We start from the raw sequence: 19541 nt of genomic DNA on the forward strand, positions 1-19541 counted from the left end.
CCTGGAGGACCTCAGTTAAATAATTGTCTCCGTCTCCTGCATATATCCTCATCTATGATAGGTTCCATAGTGATGATGGTGTTCATTCACTCTTTGTTACTTTTAATCTGAATTGCCAAATATTGAATATTACCTTCTATTTTTGTTGGTGTTTCTGAAAATCAAGCTACCGTTACTGCTTTATTTTGACATCTGACATCCTTTTCAACTTTCTTCTCCAACTGTCTGAAAAATGATCCTCTGATCATTTTCAAGGGACATTATTTCACTGATAAAATTTTAATTTTTCTCAATAATTCTGCTGACTACGCTAAAAGCTTTTCTCCAGAATCTCTTTTGGTAATTTTAGCGCATCGCTTTTGCCGTTCATCTCACCAACTCTTTATCACTGATTTCTTTCAGTTTCTCTTTTTTCATTCACTCTTCACACCTTTCATATTATACAATTTAATTTTGAAGTTTAATTCTACCATAACTTTTTACCAAAATTAATCTTTCAAGAAATTTAGGTCTTTCCTTGATTCCTTTCTATAGAAGAGAGTTCTGGCCCACAGATTTCCAATTGCCCATTTCTTCCAAAGATTGCCGCTTGATATCAATTTTATAAATTTAGGACATCCTGAAGAACTCCTTCTTCCAGAAATTCCTTGGCATCTCCTGTGACATACATAAGGTTCTTGATTTTTTTGTCCTTTGAAATATCAAATATTTCCCCCCACTATTTGATATACATGTACAAAAACCTTGTCTTTTGTGCTGTCCTCAAGTTTCCGCCTGGCCTCACCATCTCCTTCTGATTAGGTTCTTGTTTGGTTTTTGTTGAGTCAATAGTGTTTTGGATGACTGCTACCACTGCCAACAGTGGACATCTTCCTCGTTGTCTTTTCACATATTTTTACAAATAATTCTATTTGTAAAAAACAGACTGTCCTTAAAATCAACTTTGATTTTCAGGTAACTTGTTTTTATGAAAGTTTTCCCCAAAATCAGCTGTGCTTGATAATCTACTCCATGTCCTACACTGCTGTAGCCACACACTATTCCCAGCACTTTTGTTTAGGATGTGCTACTTTACATACTGAAGTTGTGATCACAGCTCCATCAGTTTGTGCTTCATCTTTTTATACCTAAATAGTAGCAGTAAGTCCTGTATGAAACAGAGACAATATCAATCCTTCAAATTAAGAGTGGACAAATTTTGTCTGAATTTGGAAATGGCTCAGTTACCAGATGCTGGTAATTTTGGTTTGAAAAGGAAAATTTTTTGAGGAGTGCTCTGAAGTCACAATGGCAAAAAGTACATATTTGGCATCATTAGAAGCAAATTATATGTTAAAAAGTTAATTACTCTAGCTTAGAAAGAGAGAAACAACATGAAACAATATATTCTTGAAAAAGAGTGTCAAAGACATGCACTGACCATAATCATAGGTACCTCTGGGTTTATTGGTTTTTAATGGCTTTTCAGCCACAATTGTTTTTTTAAACACAGTCATTCAGATGGCATGGCATGGCATAGGACGGTTATAACCAGAGAAGTGATTTTGCAATAACACCTAGTTCTCCTGTCCCAAAACATTGCTCAATAATTTCCAAGTACCTGCAATACCCCTGGTCCTCCGTGCAACACTAACATGAGCAATCTGCACAATCCCTTTGGAGTTATGACCACGTTAAACTTGATACTTTCTTTGGCAACAACTGCTGTGTATGCAAGAGAAATGCCACAAAGTTTACTGAATACTGTTATATTTCTGCCCTTCCACACTCAGAGTATGGTGCTTGCAGGCCCCAGGTTGTTCCTGATGAACACTGTCAGTCCCATTTCTCATAGTCTGATGAGGACTATAGAATCATAGAATCACAGAAAGGTTTGGGTTGGAAGGGACCTTTCAGGGTCATCTAGTTCAATACCCCTGCAGTGAGCAGGGACATCTTCCACTAGACAAGGTTGCTCAGAGCCCTGTCCAACCTGACCTTGAATGTTTCCAGGGATGGGGCATCTACCACCTCTCTGGCCAACCTGTGTCAGTGTTTCACTACCCTCATTGTAAAAATTGTCTTCCTTGTATCAAGTCTGAATCACCACTCTTTTACTAACAATTTCTCCTTGTCCTATCACTACAGGCCCTGCTAAAAAGTCTGTCCGCATCTTTCTTATAGGCCCCCTTCAAGTATTAAAAGGCTGCAATAAGGTCTCCCCGGAGCCTTCTGTTCTCCAGGCTAAACAGCCCCAACTCTCTCAGCCTTTCTTCATAGGAGAGATGTTCCATCCCTCTGATAATTTTTGTGGCCTCCTCTGGACTCGCTCCAACAGGTCCATGTCTTTCTTATGCTGAAGACTCTAGAGTGGAGTAGAGGGGCAGAATCCCTTCCCAACCTGCTGGCCACACTTCTTCTGATGCAGCCCAGGATACAATTGGCCTTCTGGGCTGTGAGTGCACGTTGGCAGCTCATGCCCAACTTTTCATCCACTAGTACCCCCAAATCCTTCTCAGCAGGGCTGCTCTCTATTCCTTTATCCCCCAGCCTGTATTGATACCGGGACTGCCCTGACTGAGGTGCAGGAACTTGCACTTGGCCTTGTTGAGCCTCAAGAGGTTCACACGGGCCTGCATCTCAAGTTTGTTGAGGTCCCTCTGGATTTTGAGGATACAGTGCCTTGTGAAGCAGTATCATATAGGTAGGGTCCTGACTCTGGTCTCGTACCTCTCCCTCACTCTGGCTGAGACAGGCTGGGGCTGTCACACTGAACCCAGACAAGGAGTCTCCCACAGGCAGGACGAGGTCCAGCAGATCAGGAGCAGCGATAAGAACCAGCAAGATAGTTTATATCTAGGTTGTCGTATGAAATGTTCCAAAATTATAAAAGGTACTGCTATGAGTCATGGTTTCGGAGCTGTTACGTGAGCAAGTATCTATTAACTTGTGCTGAGTAAGGACTTATGGTTGCAGATGTTGTTATTACGAATGCTCCCATCTCCTCTGTCCTCACCAGGCAGCCTGTTCCTCTGCTGCCCTCCCAAGTGATTCGCCCACGCTGTCCCTACAGACTTCAGGGAAGGGTTGGCATCATTTCCCTTTTCTTTCCTTCTCCCAAAAGAGCGAAACACTCCTTCAGCTCAGTTTAATGCCCAAATCCTTCCCTCTTTTTCATTTGTCCTGTTCTGGTCCCAGATGTTGTTGTCATGTAACATTGCTGAGAGAGTAAGGATGGGTTTATTGACGGTTCTCCATCAAGCCTAGCCAGCCTCCCAGCTGGAGATGGGCTTATTTAAAGGCTCTCAGCAATGCATGTGGGTTGCTGCTCTGTGGCCTGCTATAATTCACCAGGGTTGCTTTCATCTTCCCAGCTCCTGTCCAAAAGCAGCTGAAGCTGCTCGTCTCCTCCTGACAGATCTTTGGTCGAACAGAGAGCTCCAGAGTGTGCTCAAGCAGGTAAGGAAAACACTTCTGCTTTTCGACTGACAAGAACAGCTCTGGTCTTGACTCACTCGCTGAAGTCGGTGAGTTTGCAAAGGCCATGATTCAGCAGTGAGTACGGGAAGAGCCCAGGGTGCTGCGCGGACCACGATGTTCTCAGGGACTAAGTAGATGGTGGTGTGTCTGTACCAGCCAGCTTGCACCCTAGGGATGATGGGCTCTCCCATGATGCTGTCATGTCTGCACACACTGCTCTGTGCTGGGAATGGACCAGGACATTTCATGCTAGCCTGGGAGATTCCCTTCACTGCAGTCCATCGTGTAGGATCAGCGTGTCCCAACAGATCCCTGGCAAGGCTCCTCCTCTCTTTCCCCCTCATTTTTTCTGTGTCCATAACCTTACCCTGTGGTTACATCACCGCTACAGTCAGGGTAATCTTTTAAACCAAGAAGAGGAGGATTTAGGATTTGTTTTGCTCCCTGCAACAGAAACTGTGAAAGTGCAGAGCCAGACAGGGCACCAATCCAGCTTCCAGCTCCCAGTGGCTTCCTTTGAACAAGCTGGGTTTTTCCAACTCAACAGCAGCAACACCTGCAGAGAGTAAAGGGCCAGATTAAAGAGAAGGAGTAGCATCCACAAAGAGGAGTACCCTGGGGGAAGGAAGGCAGAGAGAGTACCTAAATATCATTCTCGTATTAACAGTTAGGGATTTTCTCCATAGGAGCTTGTGTAGCTGTGTGCCAGGCTCTGCTCAGGAGCCCGTGCCAACTCATTTTGATGTGACTGAGTCACTCCTGTGTTCACACAGATGTTCATTGCATAGGTATACATAGGACAAGAAGGATGGGAGTCTGCAAGGATATATGCATCGTGCATATATCTTTGTTGTTTTTCCAGGATGAGGAATGAGATGAAATAATATTCAGTGAAGGACTGAGTAAAGGTTTTCTCTGGTAAAGAGGGAGAAATCTAGCTCTTGGTGGATGGAAAGCAATGTAAGGAAGATGAAATCCATCAATAAGGGTGATAGTTCATGTATCAAAGGCACACAGAGGGAGGACAGAGGAGGGTGTTTGAGAATGAAGCACACTTTTTAAGTGGAGGAGAGCTTTTTACATGAGGCAGGAGGCTCTCTCTCGAAGCAGTAGATAGCTATCAGTTTTGAAACCAATATGCACTCATTGCACTTCATACATATCTGCTTTTTCAGCAAGGATTTGATAAGAACATGATGGGATCTTTAGCTGGAACGACCTTCAGGACCCTCTCCTCCAGATTTTAGGAGCCTCTCCACGCACGTTTGGGCTGCAGGTGAGAACGGGACTCTTGTGCGTGGGGACAGGGTGGTTTTGGAGGCAGAGAAGGGTTGCATGAGCCCCATGAGCTTTTGGCTGTTTTTAGCAAACTATCCCCTGAACTGGGTTTGTGAGATTTTAATCACAAATCTTATCAGCCCAAACTGCAAAGCATTTACTTCCATGAAAAGTCAAAGTCGTGCAGTTCCAGGCTGCAGTGCAGATGTTGCTCACAGAACACAGCTGTGCATTTTAGACATGTTCAGTGCAGATGCCATGGGACAGAAACAGCCTCATGTGTCTTTGTTACTCACTTTGCCAGGCAGTAACTGATTAATTGCATTTTGCCAAATCCTCTCAGGTAGAGTTTTTCACAGCGATCTCTCTGAGAGTACTTTCATTCCTGAATTTTGAATAACATTATCCAGATATTGTCAGTAATGTGCAATTAATTCCAGCACATGCTATGACATTAACCATCACTCTTAGGGATATTTTGAGCACTTAATAATCTACCTGTAAGCCTCATGTCAAAACTCAAAACTCCATGCTGGCATCTGAAAAATCCCAATAGAGAAACTAAGTTAGAAAAATCATGGGCAGAATTTTCAGCACATCATTACGTTTTTTTATGCAGTGTGAAATGAGGATTGAATCTGTAAGGCACATTTGATTCATAATTCTCACTGAAGGGAAAAGCTCTAAAAAATTTTGCACTTTTCAGATGTCAGATGTCTCTATGATGGTGATTGAGATTACCCAGAATAAATTATTTGTTCCCTTCCCCATTGTACTCTTTGCAATCAAACCAAGCACAGTCCCAGTGTAAGAGAAAGTGGTGCAAAAGCCCATTTCTTTCATCTCCCAAGGCATAGATTTAATTTCTTGCTCTGCTGGGATATTTCTACTGAGACTCAGAGGAGAGTGGGAGTATAGTGGAAAAAGCTATGAGCAGCACAGAAACTGGGTACAGGCCAAGAAAAAAGATTAAAAGTTGGTTTTGGGTGTAATGAAAAGATTTCTTGAATGCTTTAATTATCTGGGGTTTTGGTTTGTCTTTGTTTTTCTCCATTTCAGAATTTGGAATTGGTTCATGTCCAGGAAGACAACCCTTTCACAGTTACTTAGGATGTTAAAGGTGTAGAGTGTCTCTGAGTTTAACTCAACTGTAAAGCAAACTAAACATATGGATTTCATGTGGATGATACTGATATTTTTAAGCATTTTCTTCTTTTTAGGGGGGAGAAGGGACTTTTATTGAGGTTATACTTTCTTGATGTCAATAATTTTTTTTTTTTTTTGCAAAGAGTGTGTCTGTGTAACTATGTGTGTGTCGCTGTGTATGTGAGCACACACGGTGAGTAGGATCTTCCTACAGGCTTAGTCCCCTGTCTTCCATCAAAGGTCGGTGTGAGTTGTGCAGTTTAACCCCCTTGTAGAGTTTTGTCCAATTCCACCCAATCCATGCACCAAATACTGCCACACTAAAAATATGTCACAACCTATTTTTAACCACAAGTATAAAAATTGCCAATTTTAGGTTGAGTCCCCCCATTGCATATGGCCGTTATAAACAGATACACACAACAATACTCTTCTTTATAAAGGCTGGTTATTCCTAACATTTATGAACACAAGCTTCTTTTCTGCTTATGAATTTTTCTCTGATGAGCTCTTATAGTTTTTAGTATTTTCTTTCCTGTCACGTGAACTCTTCATCTCAAGAAGCAAATTGACGTCTGCAAATTCTCTCCTGGGTCTCAGTAACCCTTCTCTGAAGCTGTATGTGAGGGGACAATTGCAACACTTCTGCAGAGCATGAATATTACCGGGTCCCGAACCATTTTGAGTGCCAGAACAACTCAATCTTGTGACTGTACCTGGACAAATGTGGTATTTGAGAAGCTGAGCTGGAGACAGGCAAAGTGTTTTATCCCCTCGGATCACTGACTGCCACACAGGACTGAAAAAGTGAGGGATGTGGCCTTTTTAATCACATTTTGTTTTTATTGATCAATGTAAAGAAATAGTATTAATATGCAAAGGAATGTAAGCACTTGTGTGAAGTCAGGTTTGGAAATGTTTTATTTCTCAATATCTAATTACATGATCACTCTGTGATGCTAAGGCTGTGATAGGGGACTGCTGAACTCATTTTAGGGCAACCCACTTCTTATGACAGTAACCATGTGATGAAAGAGGCTGATCTTCCTCTCTCCAGAAGAAAAATATCCCCTACCAGTCCCCAGAGGGGACACAGATCAGATCTGTAGGGGAAGGACCAGCTGAGGATGCATTTTCTGTCTGTCCCACACACGTGGTTATTGCTTCTTCTAACAGTGTAGGGGCACAGGACCCTGTTTTGCAAATATCAGGGGTGTAGGAGGTGCTTGGGAAGGACGAATTATGAGTTTGGAAAGGGAAAAACAGTCTAATTTTTTGCAAGTGTCAGACTCCTCAGTTGATGGAAATCAGCACTTCCCCATTCACTTCACAGAAATGGAGTGATTCGTGCCCACTAAAGAACCGTCCATGAAGTTCAGATTTGCTCTGACACTGTTCTAGACCCAAGAGACGTGGTGGCACTCGTTCGTCCTCTATTTAGACCATAGCGAGCGCATGTCCACAGAGGGTGATAATTTTCCAGTTGTTTTTCTCTTGGTCTACAAGGTGGCTTAATCTTGTGCACTTTAATGAGCAGCAGCTATTTGCTCACCTTCACCCACGTTCAGTTGAGAGCTTTCTGTGCAGAGCTCCCAGCCAAACGAGAAAGAAAAAAAGCACCTTTGAAGTGGAGAGCTAGAACCAGGAGAATCCGGTAGGACAGTTTCAGGAGCATTTAACCAGCAGCAAAGGAGCCCCAGCCCGTGGGCATGCCCTTGCCATACCTGCCAGCTGTTCCCTAGCTGGATGTATATTCTCAGATGCATGGTTCAAAGTGTTTTTGGCAGGACCCAAGACTCTGGATGTCTAAAATGGCTGCAGAATCCACAGGCAGGATTGTTACAGTTTTGGTGTAAAAGTATGTTGTGTGCAATTTTGCATTCAGATTTGTTCCTGTAATTACATGTTCAACAGAAGTCCTGGGAGCTAATGTTTTTCTGCGTCAAATTAATTGGGGAAACCTAACTACAAAACGTAATGATGGAATATTGAGGAAATTCATTCTAATTGGCTGTTATTTAGGCTTTATTTTAAAACACTGCTGCTGTTTTCTCTGGTAATGCAGTTTACTGAATCACTATATAAGGCTCAAAGAGCTGTAGCATTATGATCATCATCTCACAATTAATTTACAAGTACTGGAGATTTCATTAGTAAATATTAGACTCAAAGAGACAGATACATCATTCACATAAATTTTATGAAGTACAGCAAAGTTGTTTTTCCAAAGCTAATAAAATGATAAAATAAAATCTGTCTCTATCCTCAGAGATCTTCAAAACATGACTGGGCAGAGCCCTGTACAATCTCATCTGGCTTTGACGTTATCCCTGCTTCGAGCTGGACAGACCAGAGAGATTCCTTTCAATCTAATTATTTTTTTATGATGCTGTAATGCTGTATGTTACTGCTTTCATACCTCAAAATATAGCTAACAAGAGAGAGCAATGGGCTGTGTGAATTGTAACTGCTCTGCCATCCGAGGGCTATTTTGCAGCTATTTTTTTCCCCGGGAAATTCTCTGATTACTAAACTATTTTCCTCTGAGTCTCTCTGTTTGTAAAACATGGACTACAGACTCTTCCCAAATCGGTGAAGTGACACTGATGCCCAATTGTAAGAAAAGAAAGGAAAATAAGATTTATCGAAGTAACTGGTGTTGCTCATAACCAGCAGATTTGGGAGCTCAGTGAGGTTGCCACTGCAGTAAATGAATACTGTTTTCACCTCCAATGCAAATTTTTTTCATTCTAGGGAGACATTTTTTCTTAAAGGTATGTTTTGAACTGTGACATCCTCTTTGATGAGCTGTTTTCCTGTTTTTTGCTTCTTTAAGAGCCAAGGTAGGGCGTGCCCCCAGCCATGGGACAAGGGCAGGTCTACAGCACGTAGCACATACCCTGGGTCGTAGTGACGGAGAATTACTGAGGAGGGAAGGACCATAGTGAGCAGCACCCTTAGCTCTGCTGGCAGCAGAAATAAGAGCAGTTGGGGCCTGATTTGTGCGTGGGACACACAACCATGTAAATAAATACCATATTTGTTTGTCCTGGGCTTAGCAGAGCTTTTTGGTCTATTTTCTCATAAATGCTTTGTTTGTTTTGTGTATGTACAATCCAACCCACCCCAGCATTTCAGAAGCCTCATGGACGAGTAGAAGGCAGTAGGCAGTTTTATTCTTCTCTGATCACACACCAGTTTGAGACCAACATAGCCTACCAGTCCATAGCTATACAGTGTATTCTGTAAGATATAGGTATGTGAGAATAACGTATCAGAGTTTTGTTTTGGCTGTACTGTATGTATTTGCTTCATTGGAAAAGCTGAAATCAATAAAAATTGCTGGAATTTCTTCAAGCTTCCTGTTTTGGATGGGTTTTTTTGGTTGTCTTGCCACAGTTCTAGGAAAGAATAAAGCATCTGTCTGGAAGGTTTGTAAAAGCCTGTTGCCCTGCAGCAGACAGCTGTGCCTTATGCCAGTATGAGGAATGAATCTGTACATCACATTTCCTCCACCATTACAGCTTGGCAAGCTTCAGTGGGTTTCTCTCCCATGGGCTTTCACAGTCACTATTTCAATCCATGCAAAATTTAATTATCAATAGCATCATTTGTGTCACTCCAGTATGGATCCACAGATTGTTGTGGGGAAAGAAACCACACCTTAATTTCTTCTGAACCTGGCTCTTAGGAGCTGTGTTTGAAGCTCCCTAGGTCCTATATTTAAAAAGTTAAATGAGTTGATCCTCCTGCAGTTTCTCTTTGGTCCAGGCTGGAAAGACCCAGCTCACAGACCAGTTCCTCAGACAAAGCCATCAGCTCGTCATGTGTGGTGACCTTCTCTGAACCTTTCCCAATTAAACTATTCCCTTTCCAAGATGAGAAGACCAGAATGGCACACAGTATGCAAAGGGTGAGTAAGCCTTGGGTTTATATAGGGACATCACAGACACCTTTCTGTCTCTTCTCCTTCCCTAATGATTCCTAACGTTCACCTTGGTTTCTGCAGCTCTGTTGTGTATTGAATTATCACTGGGATGGGCTGTCTCTCACAGAGTTCCCTCCAAGCAGTCATGGTCACCTCCTAGCCCATAATTTACATGTGAAGATAAGATTATTTCCCCCCTTGTGTATCACTTAGCATTTTTCTATGCTGATGTTTGTCTGTCATTTATCATCCTTTCTTTCTTAGTCTGTAGTTCCCCAAAATTTTAAAAATAGACATGACCTTCAGTCTTCAGGTATGCAATGGTGTGGGTTTCCCTATATCAGGTATAGGATATTGTAGAAATCTTCCATATTTCTCATAGACATCACAAATTAGAAAAAGTAAATGCATGATCTTTCCTGCTCTTCTCTTTTCTGAGTACTTCTTTCACTCCTGATGGCCCAACAGTCTCTGTGTCAGGCCTTCATATATTGGAAGATGCTCTTACTATTTATGGCTTATTCTTCAGACTTCAGCTGGCTGTTCCTTCAACTCCTTTTTAACATATTTAGTATGGCTTATGTTTAACCTGGCAGAGGTCTTACCTATTTTTGCCTTCAGCTATTTGAAAGGCTCCTTCTGATAACTTCCTTCTCTTGCTGCTTAACCAGACCAGCTCCCTTCTGCCCTTTCTCAAGGATTTCTTAACTGGTGGGATAGGGAAGTGGTTGAGTCACCACCCCTAGAGGCATTTAAAAGACGTGGAGATGTGGCACTTGAGGACATGGTTTAGAGGTGGACTTGGCAATGTTAGGTTTACAGTTGGACTTGATGATCTTAAAGGTCTTTTCCAACCAAAATGATTCTATGATTCTATACACTTGGATTGTGTTTCAGTATGATAAGCACAGTGCACACTGCCTGTAAAGTTAAATTCTCTCTTTTCACTTCCCCTTAACAAGCATCATCCTTTAAGTTTGCCATTTGGAAGATGAGTACATGGTGGTAGATATTTAGGCTTTTGTTGATCCAGATGTTGATGCTACAGAGCATTTCTGTAAATATAAGTTTTGAGGACAGACTTTTCATGCTAATCAGGATCAAATTTAAGGCTGCATCTGCTTTGGGGACTTCCCAGCTCCATTAAATTGCTGTCGACAGCGTCTAAGAATTTGGTCTCTACATCACTGTCCTGCAGTAGCCTAAGCCCAGTCTACAGAGGGATAGCTGAACTGCAGGATGCACAAAAGACACTGTACTTCCAGTACTGGTGTGGTGGTTTCACTTGGCTAGCAGCCAAACACTGAACAGCCACTTGCTCAATTTCCCCCCAGGGAACAGGAGAGAGAATTGGAGGAGTAAGGGTGAGGAGACTCGTAGGCTGAGATAAGAACAATTTAATAATTGAAATAAAGTAAAACTTAACATAATAATGACAATAATAATAGTAATAATTAAATAATGGTAATAGTCAAATATACAAATGAGTGATGCCCAGTGCAATTGCTCACCACCCACCAACCAAGCCCAGTCATTCCCAGATAACAATCCCGGAGGAGCGACAATCCCGAAACTGAAACCACAATCCCAGAAGAGCAAGAGCCTGAGTGAGCAAGAGAACCCAAGAGACCCTCATTAATATGCGGAACATGACATTATATGATATGGAATATCCCATTGGCATATCCAATGGGATATTCTGGGTTATTAATTTTAATATTGTCCCCCCACCCAGAGACTTGGCACCTGCAGACTAGCAAAACACGAGGAAGTTGGCAAGTCCTTTGACTTACAGCGGCCATTGAAAACATTAGTATATTGTTGACATTCTTCTCACAACAAATCCCACATTGAAACTAAAACACAGTGCTATTCTGCCTACTAAGAAGAAAATTAGCTCTGTCCCACCTGAAAACCAGGACAACTGGGGAACACTGTAGTATATAAACACTGGTGGCAACCTTACAAAGAAATAAGGAAGCAGCACCCTCTTGATCTCTTTCAGAAGATGACTCTTCAAAGAAGAAACCTGGCAAAGGGGAGTGTGATCACAGCTACAAGGCGTGTTCAGTTCATTTACTCAAGGCAAGGCTGAGGAATAATCCTTACCACTGACAAGTATCTTATGAAAAGAGGATTCACAGCCTATCAGACAGGCTTGGCACAGCCTGTGAATCTGTGCATGGGAAAAGGGACAGGAGTCAACCCATGACATGCTGCTCCAAGCTCCTTCCAGGAGCACCTTCTGCTGCTCTGCTGAGATTTTTGACGGGTGGGCATGTGCTAAAGGGTTAAGCACAAAGACAAAGCACTCAGACCCAAATGTCTTAACCAGTTCTGGGTGGAGCTTATATAGCAGCACTTCAAAACCTAAATTGCACTGTCAACCATGATCATTCCTCACTTCAGTTGCTTTTAGGCCACAGTGCAGCAGGCATATTTGCAGTTGGTTTTGAATGTAGTTCCTAAGTAACTGTCTTATAAAAGTCCATTAAGGAGCAGGGTACCCAGGACTCCTTGGGAGGATTAAATATTGATATCACATACATACTGATGATGTCCATTCTGCAGCTTCCTCAGGCACAAATCACATCTGAAGGCACATCTAAGAAAGGACATATAAATTATAGGCTAGAAAAGCAAGCTGTCTTCTACCGAGTCTGGCACAGATGCAGTGTCTAAAATTAATGCAGATGAGTCCTACCTCTATATTCTTGTGCAGGCTCTCTGAACACTGAAGAAGGGCAAGACATGTCATCGTAGGCACATGCCTCCAATTTGGAAATTAAGAGTTGCTCAGCAATGGAGCCGATACACGACTACATGCTTGGATCTTTATTTGCAGCATGTAAAATGAGCACCAAGACACTAATATGTCTTTTTATTTGGGGATCTATATCCTATGTATGAGCACATAAGAAAAGCCCATTTTTGGACAGGGCAGTCTGTAGACACACACAAAGACCACAAAGCAGTTTGCAAGACAAATACAACTGAGGTGCTTCTCATGTGATTCAGATAAGATGAAACATGAATCCTTTCTAAAGGTTGGGTCAGAAGCCAGAGACTTCTGGGGGTGCAGACAGTCACAGATGCACTGAATTAGCTCACATGCATTGGTATTGCAGCAGGATTCAAGGGAAAGAAAGTCAGTACTGCAGGGTGCAGAGTATCCACACAACACTCCTCCTCTAAAATACAAGCAGCACTTAGTCCTTGGAGACCTTACAGGTCCCACAGCTCATGGGACCTCAAATAACACATAGGCTTTTCCACCAGAAAAGCCTTATCCCATCAGCAAAGCAGTTCCTGGTATAGCCCACAGTGCAACTTTTGAGTCCTTTATCACTGTCTTTGATGCTTTCAGAGCAGACCCCACTCTACATGTTCCAGGCATGCCCAGAAATACTTGACTTCCACAGGCTACACCTCAGAGGATCATCACTTCCCAACCAAGAGCAGTTCCCAATGTCACGCCACAGAGACCACACTGTGCTGCACAGGGCATCCCTAGCAAACACCAAGCCCAAGCCACACACCACAACAGCACCGATGACCCCACAGTACCAACATCTCCTGCTGGGACATATTTGCCCCACAAAGTTCCTCTGTTTCCCACCTGCTGGTGAGATCACCCCAAGCAGAGGCACTGCCATGACATCCTGGCCCCACAGCAAGACGCCTTAGGAGTGGTATGGTCCCACACAGCACACTGCTGGAGGACACGTGGCAGCCTGCACCAGAAAGCCCTGCCTCATAAAAGAAAGGCATATGCAGAAGAGCTTCAGCATATGCATGGCACCCACAACCCATAGCCCCCACAGCGCTCATGCACCCACACCCCAGGGCATCTCCACCACATGAGCTGGGGGCCTGGGTCAGGAGAAAGCACGAGTCCCATGTGAGGCACAGTGACTCATTCCCTAGTTACCTTCCCCGTAACTTGCGTGACTTCATGCTCCTCTATCGTATAACCCTCATTTGTGTCTTTCCCAGAGTTATGTGTCCTTGCAGATTTAATCTTGCTGAGCATGGAAGTTGTTACCTATCCAAGATTGTACTTGGCCCCTTTCTTAGTGTTTTATAAGCTTGCCTTTGTCTTGGGAAAGTCTTTTGAGGGACTCCCAAACACAAGGCCACGTCCCTTTCTCTCACCTAACACCAGGAAGTCTCTCCTTTGCACTGCTGGGATACAGGAGCGTTTATAGCAGCATCTTCTCCATCAGAGTGGGTGGAGTAGTGACATCCAGAGAAACATTTCCCAGATTAAGGAAACTCTGTGTGCGGTTTGTTAGGATATGGCATCCCCTTTTGGAGGCTCACACTGAGCATCCTCTGTCTGACTGAGCCCCCAGCAATGCTTTTCTAGCTCTGTCACCCATTACAGCCCTCTTCTACTTTATGATCTCGTGCAGGAAAGACTTTGACGAGAGGGCAGTTACCTCCCTGCTACCACCCTCCTGCACACTTGTTCCATGCTGAATGCACTGCGTTTGGTGGCAGAAATGAGATCCTTGGTGCTCCCAGTCTCCTCAGCCCAGCAACTGATGAGGAGCAAGAGAGCATTTCAGCACAAGGAAGAGCACTGCAAGGTGCAATGGGATTCCGTTAGGAAGGTGGAATTGCTGGCAGTAATTTTTAGGTAGCAGATCTAGTCCTGATTCATACTTTGATCAATATTCCAGGTCTTGGATGGGATCTCAGATATCCCAAGGCTGAGAGATGACCAGATCTGAGCACCACTTCTGCAGTAGCTCCAGAGCTCGTACCCATGCACAGAGCTTGCAGGAGACCTTTCTGAGCCTGGTTTCTCCCTTGACCTTCTGCCCAATGGAGTTGTCCTCATTTCTGCAAATGAGGAGCAAAACAGTTAAAAACCCCCCCTCCAGCACAACAGCAAATCCCCCCTGTGTTCCTCAGCTGAAACACCCCTGGCCTGTGCAGCCGTGAATAACCCCTCACTGCACCGGCGTGCCTGGCTTCCCAAGGCAGCACAATGGGAAAAAAGGCAGGTAGAAATTTTCAGGAGTGATAAAGCTACTGGAAGTTCCTGGCACTGCAAAACCCAAATACTTTCCCAGAGAAGTGGAGTTCCTCCCTCCTTTCCCTGGCGCTTCTCTCCACAAAAAAAAAAAAAAAAAAAAAAAAAAAAAAAAAAAAAAATTTTTAAAGCCTTACATGTGCACTGCAGGATCTTACCTAACAAATCTGAGCTCAGGCAATAACTGTAACTGCTTTTGGGTCCCAAGGCCAAGTTTCAGTCTGAGAGATGACCCAGACTGGGTGCTGTTACAATGAAGCGTAGCAGAGATTTGCTTTGTGCATCTTATTGCTTTCTTCCTTATGTTTTCTTATTCTTTCCCCAGGAAGCCTCTTTATCTCACAGTACAGGTAACTCCTGCTTCAATCAACAAGGATCTCTCCTGGCAGAACAGGAAAATCAGTCTCTCATCAGCAGTGCTGAAAGAAATGCTCAAAAAATGTAAAGGAAAAAATTGGAGATTATCTGAGTGCTCCTGAGTTCCACCCTGAGCTTTTCTTTAGCACGTTTTACCCATGATTAAAACCAATTCTTGTGTCCTTTCAGGGGAGGAGAAACAGCCAGGAGCGGGAAAGGCATTGCTTTAAGATGACAGTGGGGCTGTTGGCAGGATCACATCGAGACTCTGGATTTCCCAGGCAGCAGCACATCTCCGAAATGGTTCCCATGATTTCTGTCTGTGCAATGAGAATCTGGCTGTGCCTATCCCAAATATTTATTTATTTATTTATTTCCCAAGGGAAGCCCACAAGCAACACAGAAATTATTTCCTGCAGGATGCTGAGAAGCAGAGGGTTAAAGAGCCAGGGGAAGGGGAGAGGGAGGAGATGAAGAGGGAGGAGATGGCTCAGAGGAGTGTTTATGCTATTCAAAGCCATGACTCCTTGGTACACGGAGTAAAATCCACACCCATCGCCTTTCTGCCCCTGGAGCCTGCCCGCCGCAAGCTCCTGGGTGAAGCAGCAACATCACTGCAGGGCTCAGCCACCGTGGGAAAGTCAGCGGAGCCACGGCGAGTCCTGCCGTGCGGCGAGACCCAGATGCAGTTGAGTCAGAGCCCCACCTTGCTTTGAACAGGAAGAAGGAGAGCCCGCAGAGAGGCACCCAAAGAAAGGCAGAGCACGAGAGGGTGGTTCGTACCCACGGGGACCCCAGGAATGCATCCCCTTTCCTGGGCGCTGCAGCCTGCAAAACTCCAGTTAAAACAGGGATGAAGCCGTGTGCTGAATGAGCCAGTGTGGCAACCAGTGGGATAACGAGAATGGATGGGGGAGTTCTTCTTCCAGTGGTTGAAGCATACGAGGGAAAGACTGACAGTGACTGGCAGGTCTCCAGCAGGCGGGAAGGGAATGGAACGAGCAGTCACCATTACTCATGGGCAGGTAGCTAACTGCTCAGCTTTGCCCTGGGAAGGGCCAAACAGAGCCCAGTGCTGAAAGAGCCACCACCACGTTATGTGGGAATATCTTCTCGATGACTCTCCTCTAAGCTGTGTCCTTGCCACCGCCCTCATGCTGTGGACCACATCCCCGCAGAGGGAAGTGCCAGCACAAAGCCCCAGAAACCAGGGCTGGGGCTTTGGTCCACAAACCGCCTGGATATTAGGAAGAATTTCTTTGCTGAAAGGGTTCTGAGGCATTGGAAGGGGTTGCCCAGGGCAGTGGTGGAGTCCCCATCCCTGGAGGGATTGAAGAGTCGTGTAGACATAGTGCTGAGGGACATGGGTTAGTCGGGGACCTGTCAGTGTTGGGTTCATGGTTGGACTTGATGATCTTGAAGGTCTTTTGCAATTGAGGTTATTTTGGAATTCTGTGATTCTGTTTGGCAGAAGGATTTGCACCTCCATCCTGGGCTGGATGTGCAATGTCACGCAGCCCCATGGCTGTGCTAAGGACAGGGTTGTGTGTATGATCCAGCAGCAGCAGATCTGCAGGCCACTTCCATAAACTATCCAAAGGGGAATGCAGCCTTCCTGGGAGGGGTTCAAGGGCAGCAACTCCATGCACTCTAGTGCAAAGCCAGACTGCTCACCACAGGAGCATCAGCATGGCCAAAGCCTGAGGCCAAAGCCTGAGGAGGAGCCAGGCCAAAATAGTTGGTGTCTTCAGACTTCATTTGGTGAGATGCTGCAGGGACCATGCCCATGTGAGAGCACTGTGGCTCCTTCTATCCATGCTTATGGATGTCGCAGTGCGCTGCTCCTTCACAGAATGACCAGAAACATGAGGATTCCCTGCCCAGACTGTTGTCACCACCCTGTCATCCTCCTTTGGGGCCAGAGAAAGTAGAGAGGAGCTCAGTACAAGCTGAGACACCAATGCTGGGACCGTGACAGTCTCTCTCTAAGGGTCCATCCTTGTGAACCTTCCACCTCTTAGTCCCAGCTGGGAGTGAGTGTGTCTTGTTTACAAACGCATATTTTGTCCCTTGAGTGTCTGTTCTGCTGGTTTTTGAGGGGGTCCCAGGCCATTAAAATGTGCTGCCTGCTTTGGTGCTGAGCTGGCTTCACAACACCCTGTAGACATGACAGATCAGGAGTCCTGGGGAGCTTGCTGTGCCTCTTCATTCCCAGAAATCCTGGCACAAAACTCCTCACATAACCTCAGGTGCTTTGAGATACCCCAGATACCTGCTGGCTGTTAGAAGGGCTCAGCACCCAGGATGCACATCACTGATCTGGAATCTGCCTCCAGCACAGAACTAAAAAAATTTCCCTGGGAGAGAGCCCAAAATCTTCGTGTCTGGACTCAGACTCCTGCATTCAGCATACGGCAGAACAACCAGGCTATTGGCTTCAGACAGATCATGGAACCAAATAAAACCTTGCATTTGACTCACCAGGGAAGGGCTGTCCAATGCCAGGGATGATTTTGCATTGTTCTCTGTTCCAAGGTGCAAACCTGAAATGCGTTAATGGAATCCTGGGATTTTCAGAAGGGATGAGTGAATTCAGACAATTCAGATACTTACATGTTTTCAAAGTCATCATGGGGGTCTCCAATTTGTTCAGCAAAAATTTGCCAGCAGTGATAACAGTGGTGGTGCAGTGATGGGTACGCTGTGCCAGGCTGCCAGCAGTGTGGAAGGAGAGGACCTGCCATTGCCTCCCCTCCCCTCTAGCTATGGGCAGCTATCATTTGCCCACAACAACCTGCCTTCTCAGCTACATGGCTTTGCAGGGCTTGCAGGACAGCTTGCTTGCATTTTTTTAAGCTGCCAAACACCAGCTCTCCATAAACTGAGCTAAACAACCACATCTAAAAAACATTCCCTACCACCCTGGCCTTTATTGCTCATTCCCTGTCAGGAGAAATCTCAGGATCAATCCACCCTCACTTGGGCAGCTTAAAATTAGACACAGAAGTCTAAGATAGTCATTCTGGGTTCCCTTCATAGCTAATGGAGAGAAATAGTCTGCCCAGCATGTGGTTCACACCATCATCAGCTAGAGGTGGAAGGAAGGACAAATTAATAATTTTCTATTCCCACTGCTGATTAAGGAAGTCCAGATTAAGATAAGTGATGCTCAGACACAGCTACATGGCCTGAACCTCACCCTTTATCTTTTGTGAGTGCACATGCAGAGAAACACCCACTCTAATACTATATTGCAAAGAGCCAATCTTCTTTCTAGGATATCAGACCAGCTCTACCCTGGCAGGACGGGATGGTAAACAAGACATTTCTCGTGTCTTTCTGATATGAGCATGAAACTAGTGTCAGACCAAAAAAGATAGTGAAACCAGGCAGCAGCTCTGCAATGCTCCTGCAACCTTGTGCGGCCCCTGTGGGGCACCCACCATCAGAGTGTCCCAAATTCTTGTCTTGCCATCACTTCTCTGAAAATAAAAAACCACCTCCTGGAGTCATTAAGCTGCCTAGGATATTCACTTTCCTTTATTTCCAAGCAAAAGTCTGCAGAGAAAAGCTTTACGTGTTCGGCACCACCCATGTGCTGGAGGGTAATGCACCTTTACGGTTAGGATTAAGAGGACTTCATGGTAAATAGCTGGGTTCTATGACTCATGTTCATAACTTGGTTCATTTTGCCCATCCTTGTATGGAAACCCTTCTAACTGGATTTCCTTTGCAATTTGTGGCTGCTTTCACTGTATCTGGTTGGACATAAAGCAATGCAAAGAAAGTCTGGGTGGTGAAGAAAGCTTCATCTGATAGTCCAGCCTTGTCTTTTCTGGGGGTGCTCTGATCCAACAGTGACATGAGGGCTGGAAATTGTATAATTTGTGCCGGTAGCCTGCAAAGGAAATGAAAATGAGACATTTTATTCCCCAAACAGGGATATCGTGAATTCATCATTTGTGTCCAGCAACACAAGGAAACAAGACTCGTGTCACAGACTTTTGCAAAGGGGAGTGCTAGAAGTCTGGTTGCTCAGCAAGAGGAGATGCTATCAGGTGAAACCTGAAGATAGGAAGTGAGCACCCAATGAAAGCAGTTAGGTATTTAATTTGCATTTGTGTCATGGAAGATCTTCTCTCACACGTGCACATGTGTGTGTGTGTGCGTGCAGGCTCACGCACGTGCCCAAGGGATGAAGCTCATCATTCAGCCTGGCCTTTTCCCACAGACTTGGAGCTTGCGATATCGCTGGAGCATGTTCAGGTCAAGGTGGAAACTCAGGCAGGAGGTGTGCAGGGTGATCAGGGCAGGCCATGTGAAATCTTTCCC

At 44.6% G+C, this 19541-nt stretch overlaps 1 protein-coding gene across 2 annotated transcripts in view; it reads left to right on the top strand.

Moving 5' to 3' along the window:
* Positions 1–4706, top strand: part of PKP1 (plakophilin 1) — a 43976-nt gene extending 39270 nt beyond the window's left edge. For both annotated transcript variants that reach the window (XM_029083881.1, XM_010163438.1), the window contains exons 12-13: positions 3354–3438; positions 4635–4706. In XM_029083881.1, coding sequence (XP_028939714.1) covers positions 3354–3438; positions 4635–4706 — 157 coding nt within the window. The remainder of the gene's footprint in view (positions 1–3353; positions 3439–4634) is intronic.
* The last annotated feature ends 14835 nt before the right edge of the window (positions 4707–19541 follow it).

Source organism: Antrostomus carolinensis, unplaced genomic scaffold (genome assembly GCF_000700745.2).
Source record: "Antrostomus carolinensis isolate BGI_N321 unplaced genomic scaffold, ASM70074v2 scaffold2752, whole genome shotgun sequence".
Taxonomy (NCBI): domain Eukaryota; kingdom Metazoa; phylum Chordata; class Aves; order Caprimulgiformes; family Caprimulgidae; genus Antrostomus; species Antrostomus carolinensis.